Source organism: Microcebus murinus, chromosome 10, assembly GCF_040939455.1.
Source record: "Microcebus murinus isolate Inina chromosome 10, M.murinus_Inina_mat1.0, whole genome shotgun sequence".
Lineage (NCBI taxonomy): Eukaryota > Metazoa > Chordata > Mammalia > Primates > Cheirogaleidae > Microcebus > Microcebus murinus.
Genome location: NC_134113.1, coordinates 24884891 through 24901085, shown reverse-complemented (window position 1 = coordinate 24901085; position 16195 = coordinate 24884891). Strand labels below are relative to the sequence as shown.

Here is a 16195-nt window from a genome sequence, read left to right as displayed (position 1 = left end):
GAAAGGATCCAGATATCATAATACTCCCTTATAATGCTTCTCAAATTCGGTGGCTAATACAAAATGATGATGATTGGGCGGTTAACTGTACGTCTTTCCAGGGCAAACTAGATAATCATTACCCCCCTGATAAACTAATTCAGTTCCTCTATCGGACACCTGTAATATTTCCCAGGAAAACAAGAGTCTCCCCCATTCCAGGAGCCGTCTTAGTCTTTACCGACGGATCCTCCTCAGGCACCGCGGCCTATAGCATTAATGGCCAGGTCCGCAGTTTTCCCACCAGATTCTCCTCTGCTCAACTCGTTGAGTTAGCAGCCTTAGTCGCAGTCTTCAAATACGTAGATCAGTCACCATTTAACTTGTATACTGATAGTTCTTATGTTGCTCATGCTGTCGCCGCTTTGGAAACTGTGCCTCATATTCGGCCCTCCAACAATACCACTCAAATGTTCCAGCAACTACAAAGACTCATTCACTCCCGTTCCGCGCCCTTTTTTATAGGCCATATTCGCGCCCACACTGGCCTTCCTGGGCCTCTAGTAGCTGGAAATAATCTTGTTGATCAGGCGACTCGCGTTGCAGGTGCTGTTCACAATATCCTGTCTGCGCTGCACGCCAGGCTCATGATCTACACCATCTCAACGCCCATACCCTCAGGCTTAAATTCTCCATTACTAGAGAACAGGCCAGAGAAATCGTCCGCCAATGCAGGGCTTGTTTTACCCTTCTCCCTGAGCCACACCTAGGAGTCAACCCTCGCGGCCTGATCCCTGGGGAGCTCTGGCAGATGGATGTCACTCATTACCCCCCTTTCGGAAAGCTTAAATATGTACATGTCTCTATAGATACTTGCAGTGGATTTATCTTTGCTTCCCTACAAACAGGCGAGGCCACCCGCCACGTTATCAACCATATTATAGCCTGTCTCACCTCCCTCCCTCAGCCTAAAGTTATTAAGACTGACAATGGCCCGGGATACGTCAGCTCCAACTTCAAAAGTTTTTGTGCTCAGTTAGGCATTAAGCATATTACAGGCATTCCTTATAACCCTCAGGGCCAAGGTATTGTAGAGAGAGCTCATCAGACGTTAAAAAATATGCTCTCCAAACTACAATCGGGAGGAGGAATTTTGTACCCTTTGACAGGTAATTCCAAAACCCTGCTTAATCATGCCCTGTTCATTTTAAATTTTCTCACCTTTGACACTGCCGGCAAAACAGCTGCCGACCGCCTTTGGCACCCATCCACCACGGATACTTATGCACAGGCCTTATGGAAGGAGCCGCTTACAGGCAAATGGCTGGGGCCTGACCCTGTCCTCATATGGGGAAAAGGACATGCCTGCATCTACGATACCCAGGCAGGAAATGCCAGATGGCTACCAGAGAGAGCGATTAAGTTATATAACCCACCCAGGGAATCCCCTGAGAAGAATTCTTAATTCTGTTCTCTTCCAGAAATACAATGACTCCCCGAGAGAAGACGCTGATCCTCCTGTGCCTAGTTCTGGCCACAGTCAAGAACACCACCGCAGCCAACATCCACCAGGTCTACAACTATACATGGCAAATAATTAATGAGGCAGGAGACGTTGCCAATTCCTCCTCGCACCTCTCTGCCACTACGCCATGGGATCCACTAGAAATTGACCTATGCGTGTTGGCCCTTGGAGCCCATGACTATTGGGGCACGTCCTCACATTTTGCACCACAGGTAAAACCCATTAACACGGGAGAACCAGACACCAGTTCTCGGCCAGGCTGTAGCTCTGGGGTTCGAAGAACCTATCTAACCATGGCCCCTATATATGTTTGCCCTGGGGCTCATCGAGACCGTTCTCTTGCTGAAGCATGTGGCTATGCCCCCGACTTCTTTTGTGCCTCCTGGGGCTGTGAGACTACGGGGGATACCTACTGGAGGCCCTCCTCCTCCTGGGACTATATAACAGTTAAAAGAAAATCCCCTTCCCCATACCACCTCAACAGCGGTCCGGTCCCCTTTAAAAAAGAGTGTAGCAACCAGTGGTGCAACCCCCTGTTAATTTCATTCACTGAAGCTGGAAAAAAGGCTTCTTGGGACCAGTCCAGGGGATTTGAATGGGGGCTCAGACTTTACATATCTGGGAGAGATATTGGTCTCACATTTAAAATCAAGTTAATTAAAAGCCTCCCCAGAGGTCCTACAGTCGCATTAGGCCCTAATAACAACCTTCACCCACCTCGACCTCACGGTCCCTCCAGGGACCTACCCTCCTCCCCAACTGTGTCCCCTCCTCCGCTCAGCACCTCCCTATACCAACCTACCCTGCCCGAGGGGCCCCCTTCCTCGGCAGAACTAATTCTCTCCTTAGTCAACGCCTCTGTCAGGACCATCCGAGAGGCCAATAATTCAGAATATCAGGAGTGTTGGGTATGCTACTCCCCCCGGCCTCCCTTCTATGAAGGCGTCGCTACTTTTGGTGAGCCATTATTTACTAATGACACCAGCAGACTCAGATGGGGTCTAGAGACCCATGATGGCCTGACACTCAGCCAAGTCACAGGCCTAGGTCTTTGCCTTCTTAGCCCAAGGATGCTCCCTCCCGCACCCTTAGAGAAAATATGCAATCAGTCAATTACTGTCAACTCCACTTTTCAGTATATTCAGGCATCTAACACCTCCTATTTTGCTTGTTCTTCTGGCCTTACCCCGTATGTAGTCTCTGCAACGTTTCTTGAGCATAGAGAGTATTGTGTGTTAGTCATGCTCTTTCCCAGACTCACTGTACATCCTGCTAATGAGTTACTTCAGTTTTGGGAGCGAGGCACCACAATGCCCCGGGAAAAAAGAGAGCCCATCACGGCCATAACACTCGCAGTTGTTCTAGGCCTTGGTGCCACAGGGGCTGGAACAGGCATAGCCTCTCTAGTCACCTCCAATCAACAATACCTACAGCTCTCTGTAGCCATCGATAATGACCTCCGAGAGCTGCAGCAAGGTCTAAAATATCTTAAGGAGTCCCTCGCTTCACTCTCTGAGGTAGTGTTACAAAATAGAAGAGGCTTAGATTTAGTGTTCCTCCAAGAGGGAGGTTTGTGTGCAGCACTCAAAGAAGAATGCTGCTTCTACGCAGACAAAACAGGCCTGGTAGAAGATAGTATTGAGAGAGTTAGACAAAGCCTTGAAAATAGAAAGAAACAGAGGGAACAAAGTGAGGCATGGTATCAAAATTGGTTTTCCACATCCCCCTGGCTATCCACATTGCTTCCCAGTGTCTTAGGGCCGTTTATAGGTTTCTTGTTGCTTCTCACTTTTGGGCCTTGGGCATTCAAAAAACTAACCAACTTTGTCAAGTCGCAGGTAGACGCAGCCACACAAAAATCGGTCTCCGTATTTTACCAACGGCTAGAACAAAGAGGCTCCAGAGAAGACCTCCATGAAGAGTCTCCCAACACACCCACTGAAGGTCTAAATTTCTCAGACCTTGCCACAGACATGGAACGCAGTTGGTTCCAAAAGCTGTGGAGACGCCCATGACGGGATTATCGCGATGCCGCGTACCAGGTGCACACCCCGCCAGCTGTGAGGTAACTCCATGACGGGAATATTGTAGGTCCATGCCCGGGGGCACACTTCATAATCAGAAGTGCCGGAGCTGGATGCCACCTACATAGCCTAAGACAGAGGCCTCACCGACATTTCGATCGCTAGATCGATCTTATATTTGGGGTGCTGGTCACGGAAGCCCATCGCGTAGCCTAAGACAGGCTCTCCACCAACCTGTGTAAATCTCCCTCATATTAATAAAGATAGGGGGAGATGTTGGAGACTAAGACCCTTCATATTTCAACGACTTGCCCTATGCACGACTTGCCCTATGCACGGGCCTCCTCATCCTGGAAAATAGCACCCAGCTCCCCAGCTGTAGTTCCAAGAAGAATGCATTCCATGCCATGCTTGCTCCAGGGCATGCCACCTGCAATTGTTCCCAACCCCCTGCCAGGTTGGGGTTGAGAGATCCATCACAAAGAGCTTCCGGTGCCATTGGGATGCTGATTGGGGCTGATTAGCCCACAGGAAAGCCTCATTATTCCCCCACTCTATTTTTCTGTTTCTACTTCCCTGTTTTCTGTATATAAAACCTACTAAAAATCCAAGTAAAGTAGACCTTGACAATCATTCGCTTGGTCTCGTTTCTTTCTCTCGCTCATCTCTTTCAGGCACGGTCCCCCTCGCCCCCGCGAGTAACAGAAGGTCCTGCGGGTCGGGACATGTAAGATATCTTAAAACAATAAAACAAAACACAAAAAACACATAAACAAGCCAGGCACATGCCTGCAATCTCAGCTACTCAGGAGGCTGAGGCAAGAAGATTGCTTGAGCCCGGGAGTTGAGCCTGGGCAACATAGCGAGATCTTGTCTCTGTAAAAAACAAACAAAAAATCCCCAGAAACCTTTAGCTGTGTTTTAATGCTGTTTTAAAAGGGACTTAGAGCTAAATGTATGTGTTCAAGGCATCTTAAATCATGCATTAATTTTTAAATTTTAGTAAATTTTTTATTTCAAAATGTTTTTTGGCTTTTCAAATCTATTTGGTTATTTTTGCTGCTCCTGTTTCTTGTTTACTTTTAGAGTCCATCTTTTTTTTTCTTAAAACATATATATATATATAGCTATATTCTGCATGTGACAATTTCAATATCTAATATTGTCTTTGAAGGTCTATATGCATTGCTTACTTCTGACTCATTCAAATGGCAGCTTGTGACTTTGATAATTTTGTGAACACATATGTATTTGAGCTTAATCTGTGAGAATACTGAGATTTTAAATTAGGGCTTAGCAAACTATACCCCAAGGGCCAGATCCAGTTCACTGCCTGTTTTTGTAAATGTTTACTGGACCACAGCTATGCTCATTCACTTATGTAGCCTACAGCTACTTTTGCACTTTTTGAGTAGCTGTAACATTGTATGGCCTAAAAAGCCAAAAATATTTACTTTCTGGACCTTCAGAGAAAAGTGTGCCAACTTCTGATGTCAATTATGGATATTTTTCCCAGCGAATATTTACATTTGCTTCCGCCAGGACCCGGGGATACTAATGACCTGAAACAACCTTAGACTCCTGTTGTTGGAGACAAAGACCCTTCACATTCCAACGACTTGTCCTACTGCACCCAGCCCCCCAGCTATAGTTCCAAGAAGAATGCATTCCATGCCATGCTTGCTCCAGGGCATGCCACCTGCAATTGTTCCCAACCCCCTGCCAGGTTGGGGTTGAGTGATCCATCACAAAGAGCTTCCGGTGCCATTGGGATGCTGATTGGGGCTGATTAGCCCACAGGAAAGCCTCATTATTCCCCCATTCTATTTTTCTGTTTCTACTTCCTTGTTTTCTGTATATAAAACCTACTAAAAATCCAAGTAAAGTAGACCTTGACAATCATTCGCTTGGTCTCGTTTCTTTCTCTCGCTCATCTCTTTCAGGCACGGTCCCCCTCCCCCCGCGAGTAACAGAAGGTCCCGCGGGCCGGGACATCCTGTGAGAATTCATCTCAGGTGTGTGAGCCCAGCAATAGATCAAAGGCCTTCTGAGTATCTATTCCACTATACTGCTAGAAGCAACAATGCAGTATCTTCTCTTTGGCTATATAGTTCTAATTTCAAGATGGTATGGATCTTTTATTAATAAAATTTATAATGGTGGATCCTTTCAACCCAGAGACACATGCTCTTTTGTGAAACTTTTCTTATATTATTTACTAATTAATTTCATTTTCTTAAGTCTTTTCTGTTTTTCTTAAACTCTTACTATTGAATGTTAGACCTTATTTGATTCTCTAATTTTATCTTTTCTCTCCTATTTTCTATTTCTTTGTCTTTTGGTTATACTTTTAGGGTGAATTCCTCAAGAACTTTATCTTCCACTCCTTCTAATGAATTGCTTTGGTTATCATTTTTAATTTCCAGGGGCAATTCCTTGCTCCAAAAATTTTCAAAACATCTTGTTCTCACCTTATGGATATAACAACTATCTCTCTCAAAATATTAATTATACTGGGGGTGGCTATTTTTCTGTTCCTTGCATTATATCTGCCCATCACCTCCCATGTTTGGTCTCTCATGCATTAGAGACTTTCCTCCAATTACCTGGTAATCCTGGGTTCTAAATTCACATTTAATAATAGGGTACTAAAGAGCTGAATGGAAAACCCAATGTATACATACATAATTTGGTAATTTGTGGGCTTCGTTTAAAAGTGATTAAGTGGCAAGCAGACTTTTTTTTCCTTCTCTTTTTAAATCAAAAGGCAACCAAACTTGAGTGTCTTTTCAAGTTTTCTCTGGGGCCAATTGGCTTGTCCAAAGAAAAAAATCCTGGCAGAGAAGCCTATCCTTGATTATTAGGATTCTGGGAACAAGGTTAGGGAGCCCACATACAGAATTCAGATTTTCACTTAACCCATATTTTCAATCCTATATCTTATCCTAGCCTTCGCTTATCTGTATCCTTATATCCTTATAGGTCTTACGATCTTCAGTTCAGTTTCTCAAGAGAACTAATCTCTGGCCTCCTCCTCCCTGAAAAGGTCCGGGTAAGGAAAGCGGTCACCTAACTTAAGTAGGGGTAGATTCAGAGTCCTAACCACCCCTTTTCTTTTTATGTCTCAAGTATCATGTCTGCATCTGAGCACCTTGTTCCTTCAGGCACTGAGCATCTTGTGTCTGGATACTGCAAGGTATCTTGGCTTCATTCTCATTGCACTGCCGCTCAGATTAGAGCTTCCTTGGTTCTGGTTCTGCTAAGTCAGTTGGTTATTTTGTTTTCCAAAATTTTTTTTATTGAACTCTTGTTCTTTGATTTCTTATCTCTTGTTTTATTTGTCATTGTGTAGTTATACTTTACAAGATTTTAAGAAAGAAAAAAAAGGATAATCTGCAGCAGTTAGCTGAAAGTCTTCAAAGTGAATTGTGAATAATCCTAAAACACAGGACATGGAAATGTTTTCCATGTTTTTCCCTTCCTGGAAGCACTTTAATTAAAACCACCCACTGCACCTAAGAGCCAAAACAACCTCAGTTATGATTCTTATTAGAGATTTGTTAATATAGCAGATCTACACTTTAAGATGAAAACAAAATAGAACAAAGAATAATCAACCATTGAACAAATAGGATACTGAATATATTTACAAATATATTGGCAAGATACAGAAATCTGCAATGCAAGTCACATTTTAATATAGTTTAAAAAACACTTCCAAATATAACTACAAATTTAGTCAGGAAAAATACCTGAAAGAAACATCTTAATTAACCATTAGTACATTACTGTAAAGGATTATTCCCCTGATTCCTTGGCTTACTACATTGGGTTTATAAAGGTATAAACCTACTGATTTTTTCATTTGAATATTTTATACTAAATGTAGTTTCTTCAGCTGATAATTTTAAATAAAACTATTGACTAAAATCATGTTTTAAATAGGGAAAGCTTTCCCTTACTAAGTTAGTAAAAACTGTAAGTGGGTATTTTCAAACTTATGATTACTATAAAGTAGTAATTAGTAAAATCCACATTCTCACAAAAAACATTAGTGTTTCTTCTTTTGCAAAAATCTTTATAAAAAATGTACTCTGAGTGCAATAAAATCTTTGTATTTGTGTTTTAAAAATCAACTAATAGACATACCGATATAATTCATGAAATCAGAGCAAATATTTTAACAGTATCGGGTTTGCTTTAAAAAAAAGATTACTGTGGAAGACATCCAAGTGGTCTAAAATGCTTTTGTTGTGGCAGCAACAAGGCTTTAGGCTGATCCTCACACTATTATTAAAGCAGTCCTTCCTTGCTTTATAGTGAAAAATCAGTGCATATTCCTTTATTTTAAAAAATTATCAATTTATGGACACGCTTGAAGCTCTTACCCGAGGGGGGAGGGGAGGCATGGGCAATATATGTAACCTTAACACTTGTACCCCCATAATATGCTAAAATAAAAAAAATTATCAATTGCTCACCTTGTAAACATAGATTGGCTATGATAAATCTATTACTTGCTAAATTGGGTGGGGGTTTTTCTAGTGACTTAAAAGAAATGTTAAAACCCATACCAGTGTCAGGAAGTTCTAACACAGGTCAGAAAAGTGGGAGAGAGATCAACTTTTTATGGAATGAAAGAGCAACAATTTTAATACCTATTTTGAAAAACTGAAACATTTTGGGCTCAATCAGTCTCTACTACTTTTAAAACACAGCAGAAAACCAAAAATATTAAAACATTAACCCCATCTTATTCTCAAAGACAATTTTCTGCTACATAAATAAAAAGTGCTTGTAACTAATAATATACAACACTAAAAATGTCAACTCCTAAGATCATGAATGGCCTATTTCTCATTGCCAGCAATGAGAAGGGTATATGCTAATGGATGCCATAATATTCACAAAAGACAAATATATAGTCAATTATTATTTCCTATAGTTCTAACATTATCATTATACCATGGAGCATAAAATAAATTTTCTTTTGACATGGTGATTAAACAGATTGTATTATTATGGCAGAGTAAAAGGCAAAGAACTCCTACTAGGGATTTCTGACCATTAGGTGTTTGTACTAGATCACAATGAAGATAAATATGACTAGAACACAATTCAGAAAAAAAAAGACTAATTTATTTGTTTTATAAAATAGAATGAGATCTTAGTTTAGATATTCAAGAGGTGACAGCTTTAGGAATCATCTTCACCAAGAATATATTCATAGTATTTCTTATTCATTTAAAGAAGACAGGAAGCAAAATTCTAATTCCTGCAGCCTGCCCTGTCACTTCAAAAATTCTTAAGGAAGCTAAAATAAAAAATACCTTGGATTTTGGTTACTCTTAAGTCAAAATTTCCAGATGTCCCGGAAACAGTAAGTTCACTTTGCAATTTGGTGTCTTATTGTGTTCTGGCAAAGATTATAGCACTATGGCCTCGGCTTTCAAATGCTGTGACCAATTATCTGAGAGTTGTAATCTGCAGGCTCCATTTTTAAAATGTGTGGGATGACACTGTCAATTCGTACATTGCCAATGAGGCCTTTGAAAAACAATTCTTCAGTGATGGTAGCATTCATCAGTCTCAAAGCTGGCAATCTGAGTAGGAGTCTGGATAATCTAAAAAGAAAAAAGGAGGAGGAGGGAAGAAGGTTGTAAATCAGAAAGATTTAGTAGAAAAATGACTAATTTCTGCATGTATATTATTTGTGGCCTAATTTAATAACAGTGAAATATTCAAAAGTTAAAGCCAAAACCTGAGTATTCTCAAGACTTATAGTACATGACAATCACATAGATATTAATGCAGTCTGACAGACTCCACAGGAAAGTCTTGCTCTTAACTACTACACTGTGCTGCCTCCACTTGGCTGTAAGGACCATGGAACTGAGTTATTAAACCATGAGTTGAGCTATACATTTAAGAATAGCTTATGGGGGAGGGGGTGGGTATATACATACATAATGAGTGAGATGTGCACCATCTGGGGGATGGTCATGCTGGAAACTCAGACTTGTGGGGGGAGGGGGGGAAAGAGCATTTATTGAAACCTTAAAATCTGTACCCCTATAATATGCCGGGAAAAAAAAAAGACTAGCTTAGCAACTCTTTCAGGTTGAAAGAATAGCAATATTTTGTGTTATCAGGACATACCAGGTTCAATAATAACCGCTTTCTTGGTTTTGCTCTGCAAAAAACTACTGGAAATGGCAAAACAGGCAACAGTTGTTACTACTAGAAGAGCACAGACTATGGAATCAAGACCATTGTATTCAAATCTTGATTCAACTGCCTCATAGCTATGTGAATGTTTGCCAGCCACTTACTCCCTGTCTCAAGTGCTGCTGTGAAGATGAATGAAATGCTTCCTGCCTGTTTGTCCTAGGTAGCAAGGTTTTGTAGAGCAGGACTATGTCTTGTATGAAAGCACATTTTAAGTTGAAAACTGCTATCCAAGGATAATTTATTATTTTTAAGTAACTAAGAATGTAAAAACTGACAAAGTGTTCCAGTTCAAAGCATCCACAACCTAATAGAACAGCTGTATGTCAAAAGGAGGAAAAATTTAAATACTGTATGTATTTGTATAATGTCGCATAAAGCAACTTTTGAAACATTAAAAAAAACTGAGAAAAAAACCACAACAAAACCATCTTTCCAAAAAGCTTGTGGTAGGTTTATCCTTCTTTTTTCCTAAGGCCTGGCACTCTAACTCTTGAGACCAAATGAGACCAGCAGCTCCCAAGATTAAGTGATCTTCCTGTAGCTATGTACACTACTTCTCAAACTTCTCAGTTCCTGTTCCTAGGAACTGATCTGCATCCACAGAACTGGTAGGAAGCAGGATAGGAAAACAAGTGAGATAAACTAAGGCTGATTTTCTTTATGGAACTGGCTTATAAACTACATTATTTAACATATGTAAAAAATTATTATATGTAAAATGTTCTTTTACTGGTTTGAAGTATCATAAACTAATAAAAATATTTTACTTACTATAAGCAAATACACTCATGTATAGCCCTTACTACATAACAGGCTAAGTTCTAAGTTCTAAGCACTTTATTGCTCTGGCTCTCATAGCTCTGTGCTTTACTCTGATACCCTGTCCCTCTTCCAAAATTGAGAGGCTCTTATAAGAAAATAATTTTTTTCAAAGGACATTGGCAAGAAAGAACTTGGAGGGTATATCATAAGCATGTTTCAAAATTAAATAAAACATTCTAATTGTGTTTGATTTCCCCTCCCTCTTTTTACTAATAAAATCCATTATTTCATCTGAAGAAAAAGAGTTTGGGCTCTAGAGTAAGACTACCCGGGTTCACAGTCAGGCTCTACCATTTATTGTATGAACTTGAGCAAGATACTTAACCTCTCTGTGCTGAAGTCTGCTCTTACCTAAAACGTGAAAATTGGATGAAATATTACATTCAAACTATTACAACAGTGTAATATTTATTTTTATAGTATTTGCTATCTCAAAGGTCAAGGTTGCCCAAAACATTTAATTCCTCTTAAAATAGAAAATAATGAAACAACAGATTCACAAAGTTTTTAACTGAATTTAGTTATTTAGTGTATTTAACTTCTAGATACCTGTAGGTGTCATCTGGATATGTTCTGGTTATATAATCTTGGAATTCCACATATGCCTTTTCCTGAAATTTCTCAATCTGTTCCATGTTTTCTAGGCCTGGATGATCTGAAACATTAAAGAATATATCGTTACTCTAGTTCTGAATGCTCATTTAAAGGAATAGGAAGAATAGTTCAGTCAAAAAAGAAGCCTCATCATATAATGTGTGGCTCTTTCATTCCATAAATATTTATTGAGCCTGCCTACTATATATTAAGCACTGTATTTTACATACTTGAAATTATTCCATGTCATATATATATATGTGTGTGTGTGTGTGTGTATGTATTCTAACATCTAATAACAAATGAGACCACTGGGTATTACCAAAATAAACAGGTTTCCCTCTGTTTCCAAAAGTAGTGAAAGGGATTTTGATCATTTTGTATTTTACAGCAGTAAAAAGCTAAAATGACAGCCTAGTTAAAGAAAAAATTTTAATCCATGAAATATTTGCACATTATATTCATACCATATTTTCATAAGAAAAAAATCCCTTCCTAGCATGTTGCATCATTAAAAAAAAAGAAAATAAAAAAAAAAAAAAAAGAAAGAAAAAAATCCCACTATTATATAAAAAGGTACTTAAAAATTATGAAACCATGAACGTTCATCTCTATCAGAAAAATTATAACATAGAAATATGAAATAATCTATATAAGCATTTCATTGGTCACTATAACATCTGGCAAAAATGGAAATATTAAAAAAACTTCATAAAAATTATGCCTAACTTAAGAAATGTTGAAAAATATGCAAAGTTCTGTTCTCGTGAAACTAAAAAACAAATAGAAGGCCGGGTACAGTGGCTCATGCCTGTAATCCTAGCACTCTGGGAGGCCAAGGCAGGCGGATTACTCGAGGTCAGGAGTTCGAAACCAGCCTGAGTGAGACCCCATCTCTACCAAAAATAGAAATAAATTAATTGACCAACTAAAAATATATATAGAAAAATTTGGCCAGACATGGTGGTGCATGCCTGTAGTCCCAGCTACTTGGGAGGCTGAGGCAGTAGGATTGCTGAGCCCAGGAGATTGAGGTTGCTGTGAGCCAGGCTGATGCCACGGCACTCACTCTTGCCTGGACAAGAAAGTGAGATTCTGTCTCAAAAAAAAAAACAAAAAACAAAAAAACCCAAATAGAGAATACTAAGTAAAATAAAATTACATTATAATTCTACCTTCAAATCTATATTCTTTCAATTTTCAACTAAGGAAAATGAAGGTGGCAAATTGTGTTAAGAATGGAAACACATGTTATTAACTCATAGGAAACCTTACAATAAATGGTACAAAAAAGTTTTAGTGACCTTATTGGTATCACCACTGAGGCAAAGGTTTCCTCAGATAATTTTATTATGGTGCACAGGAACAGAAATACATATCAAAATAAAAATTCAATTTTGCTTATTCAGAAATTGATCATTGAGGGCTTACTGTCCTCTTACTAAATAAGCAGGAAAATAAGAGACTTATTTTTCTATTTGCTGGCAACTCTAAAAGATGTTTGGAAATTTAACCCACTAACACAGCAATACTCATCTCTCAGTCTGCCATTTAATAATGCCTAAAAAAATATACCTAAGAATTCAAATGTTGATGTGAAAACAGAAATTAGAAACATGTCCATAATGTCATTTCGCTAATTTATTAATCTTCCTTTTCATGCCCAGATAAATGTCTAATATCTTTAAAATCCACCAATTTAAAGTATACAGTTTAGTGGTTTTTAGTATATTCACAGAGTTGTGCAACCATCACCACAATCTAATTTTAGAACACCTCTGCACTCCAAAAGAAACTCTCTACCCACTAGTAGTCACTCCCCATTCTACTTTCTCCTTAGCCCCCGGCAACCACTTATTTATTTTGCCTCTACAGGTTTGCCTATTTTGCACATTTCACATAAATGTAATAAAAAAATATGTGGTCCTTTGTGATTGCCTGCCTTCTTTCACTTAGCAGAATGTTTCCAAGGTTTATCCATGTTGTAGCAAGTATCAGAATATCATTCCTTTTTAAGGCATAATGATATTGTATTGTATGTATATATTACATTTTGTTTATTCATTCATCTATTGATGGTCACTTAGTTGTTTCTACTTTTTGGCTATTATGAATAATGCTGCTATGAATATTCATATACACATTTTTGTGTAGATGTGTATTTCCATTTCTCTCAGGCTGACAGAATTGAAACTGCCAGGTCATAAGATAACCCCAATATTTAACATTTTGAAGAATTACTAAGCTTTTTTCCAAGACAATTGTACCATTTTACATTCCCACTGACAATGTATGAGGGTTCTAATTTCTCCACATTGTGTGTTAAATAAAAAGTAAATGTTTTTTACCTGGACTGAAGAGTACTATTGCCTTCAGGTAGGCATATTCATATCCATCAATGCAGAGTTTAACCATGCTGTTACAAAACTCCTGTAGTTTAAAGATGTGTTCCATCAATATTTTTCTTCTTTCTGTTGACATTTTATCTTTAAAAACAAACAAATGCCTCTAGTTTTTGTCTAAAATGTATGACTATTTTCATGCAATATCACTAATTTCCAGCTTTGAATATAACCAATACACAGATATTTAAAATTTGCTGTCTCCATAATTATAAATGAAACTAACTATCATCTTTAGATATTGTTCATTCAAGAAAAATGGGATATATAGCTAGCAAGGGGCAGAGAGAAGAGGAGACCTGAAGATTCAAGGATTTGGGGAGTTTCAGAGGAGAACGCAAAGGAGTAGGATATCAGCAGAGATCAACCCACAAGAGGCTTAGAGTCCAGAGAGAAAGGTAAATGGAGCAGTTTGTTTCTCCCTTCCCCACATCTCTGGCAGTCAGTGGGACCTGAGCTGCTGGAGAGCAATTCTACCCTCACAAACCCAAAAGCTGCTACCATCAGTGAACTGGGGGCTTCTTGAGGATGAAGCACCAGACTGTCGGTGCCCTCAGGGTCACTTTCCAACACCACAGACCCCAGCCAAGAAGGCAGGCGCCATATTGCTTCTCCACCCACTGTACACCTTTGTCCTCCCCAAGGGGCTTCAGCCCCTCAGTTTTCATCTTGCTAGCTCCCACGCAAACATTTTTCTACTACAGCACAGACTGCGGAAGCCATAGAGAGCCACTGGGGTATTTGTGTGATCGCAGAGTCTGGACGCTCTGGATATTGTATTTTAAATAAGAATTTAAAATTCTGCAGAGAGGGACAGAAATGACGAGAGAGTTAGCTTTCTTCCACTCAGACCCTTTTCCTCTATTTCCCCTGCCTCATCCATGGCTGCTGAGAGACGAATGGGCTGGGGTTTGCAGGAACTGCTTTTCCTCTCAGTTGCTACATCCACCATACTGCGGCCCACACAGAGTGTGGGGCTCAAGTCTTTCTGGACTCTGTTTCTCCCCTTCCTGAACCCCACCTGTGACTGCTGAGATAGATAATTACGCTACTGCGCTGAGGCTTCAACAGACAGTGGGCCTCAGGCCTTTCCTCTGGGGGTCCCGCAGTGGACTGAGGAGTGTTTGGACTGTGAGCTCCCTGCCTGCTGGCCCTGGTGCAGTTTGCCCAGCAACACCATTAGGGTGGGACATATCCCAAGGTGTGGGACATCAAACCTGCCTGGGCACCCTGTGGGAAACTTGGGACCAGTGTGCCTCTAGCTGGCATGGTCAGGGAGTGATCTTTGGGGAACCAGAGACGAGCCACAGGCCAGATCCCATACCCCAAGATCTCAGTCGCATTCCTCAGGAGCAAGGAGGGAGATTTGTGATTGGGTGGGGCCACTGTGGAGCCTCCCTGGTGACTTTGCCTGGAAGCTGGGAGCAGACCTTTGACCCCTGCTGAAACATATACCTTGGCAGCTTTGGTGTAGCCTAAGGGCAAGGTCACTCAACCCAGCCCTGCCTAGGCACACTCACACAACTGACCTCTGCTGTGGCAAAGAATAAGGACTCACCTAAAGTTCTACAGCCCCACCCACCCCTTGGGGCAATCAAGTGCTTCTCCTAAGGAACTAGAGCTGGTCACAGGACCTAAAAACAACACTGTAGCTTGTTTCTTCCCACAAGTGCCACCTATTGACAGGGAACTCAATTTGTACACCCTTTATAGCATTTACCGACTCCATCATATAGGGTGTAATTGGTCTCATTCACAAGCACTAGCACTGTCTCAGATATTGAATTGGGTATGCAATTATCTAATCAAAAGGAAACAAAAATATAAGAAACAAAAGCTGCTCCAGATGAGAAAAAATCAGCAAAAGATCTCTGGATACATGAAAAAGCAGAGTGAAAAGAAACCCACAAAAGAAAACAATAACTCTGTACCAATGGAAACCAACCAAAACAAGAATACTGAAATGAACAATAAAGAAATCAGAGTATAGATCGTGCTCAATGAAATACACAAAAAAAATAGAAACCTAGCACAAAGAAACCACAGAAACAATGTAGGAAATGAATGAAAAATTCACTAAATAAATTGAAATTATTAAAAAAAAATCAAGCAGAGCTTCTGAAAATAAAAATCCATTTAAGGAAATACAAAACACAGTGGAAAGCCTCAAGAATAGGCTAGATCAGGCAGAGGAAAGAATCTCAAAGCTAGAAGAAAACATCTTTGAATTAAGTAAGACATTAAAAGAGAAAAAACAGAGAAGAGGAATTATAAAAAATCCTACAAGAAATACAGGATTGGTGGGGTGTGGTGGCTCATGCCTATAATCCTAGCACTCTGGGATGTGAGGCAAGAGGACTGCTTGAGGTCAGGAGTTTGAGACCAGCCTGAGCAAGAGACCCCATCTCTACAACAGACAGGAAAATTAGCTGGATGTGGTGGCACATGCCTGTAGTCCCAGCTACTCAGGAGTCTGAGGCAGGAGGATCTCTTGAGCCCAGGAGTTTGAGGTTGCCGTGAGCTAGGCTTACGCCATGGCACTCCAGCCCAGGCAACAGAGCGAGACTGTCTCAAAAAAAGGGGGGGGAGGGTGGAGATTATGGAAAGAGGCCTAACCT

The 16195-nt window shown here is 40.1% G+C and overlaps 1 protein-coding gene across 1 annotated transcript in view; it reads right to left on the bottom strand.

Moving 5' to 3' along the window:
* Positions 1-8645: 8645 nt before the first annotated feature.
* Positions 8646-16195, bottom strand: part of NR2C1 (nuclear receptor subfamily 2 group C member 1) — a 49038-nt gene continuing 41488 nt past the window's right edge. Inside the window, exons 12-14 of the mRNA XM_012775288.3 lie at positions 13524-13661; positions 11131-11236; positions 8646-9152 (exon numbers count right to left, since the gene is read on the bottom strand). Of these exons, the coding sequence (XP_012630742.1) occupies positions 8978-9152; positions 11131-11236; positions 13524-13661 (419 nt within the window). The 3' untranslated portion in view covers positions 8646-8977. The remainder of the gene's footprint in view (positions 9153-11130; positions 11237-13523; positions 13662-16195) is intronic.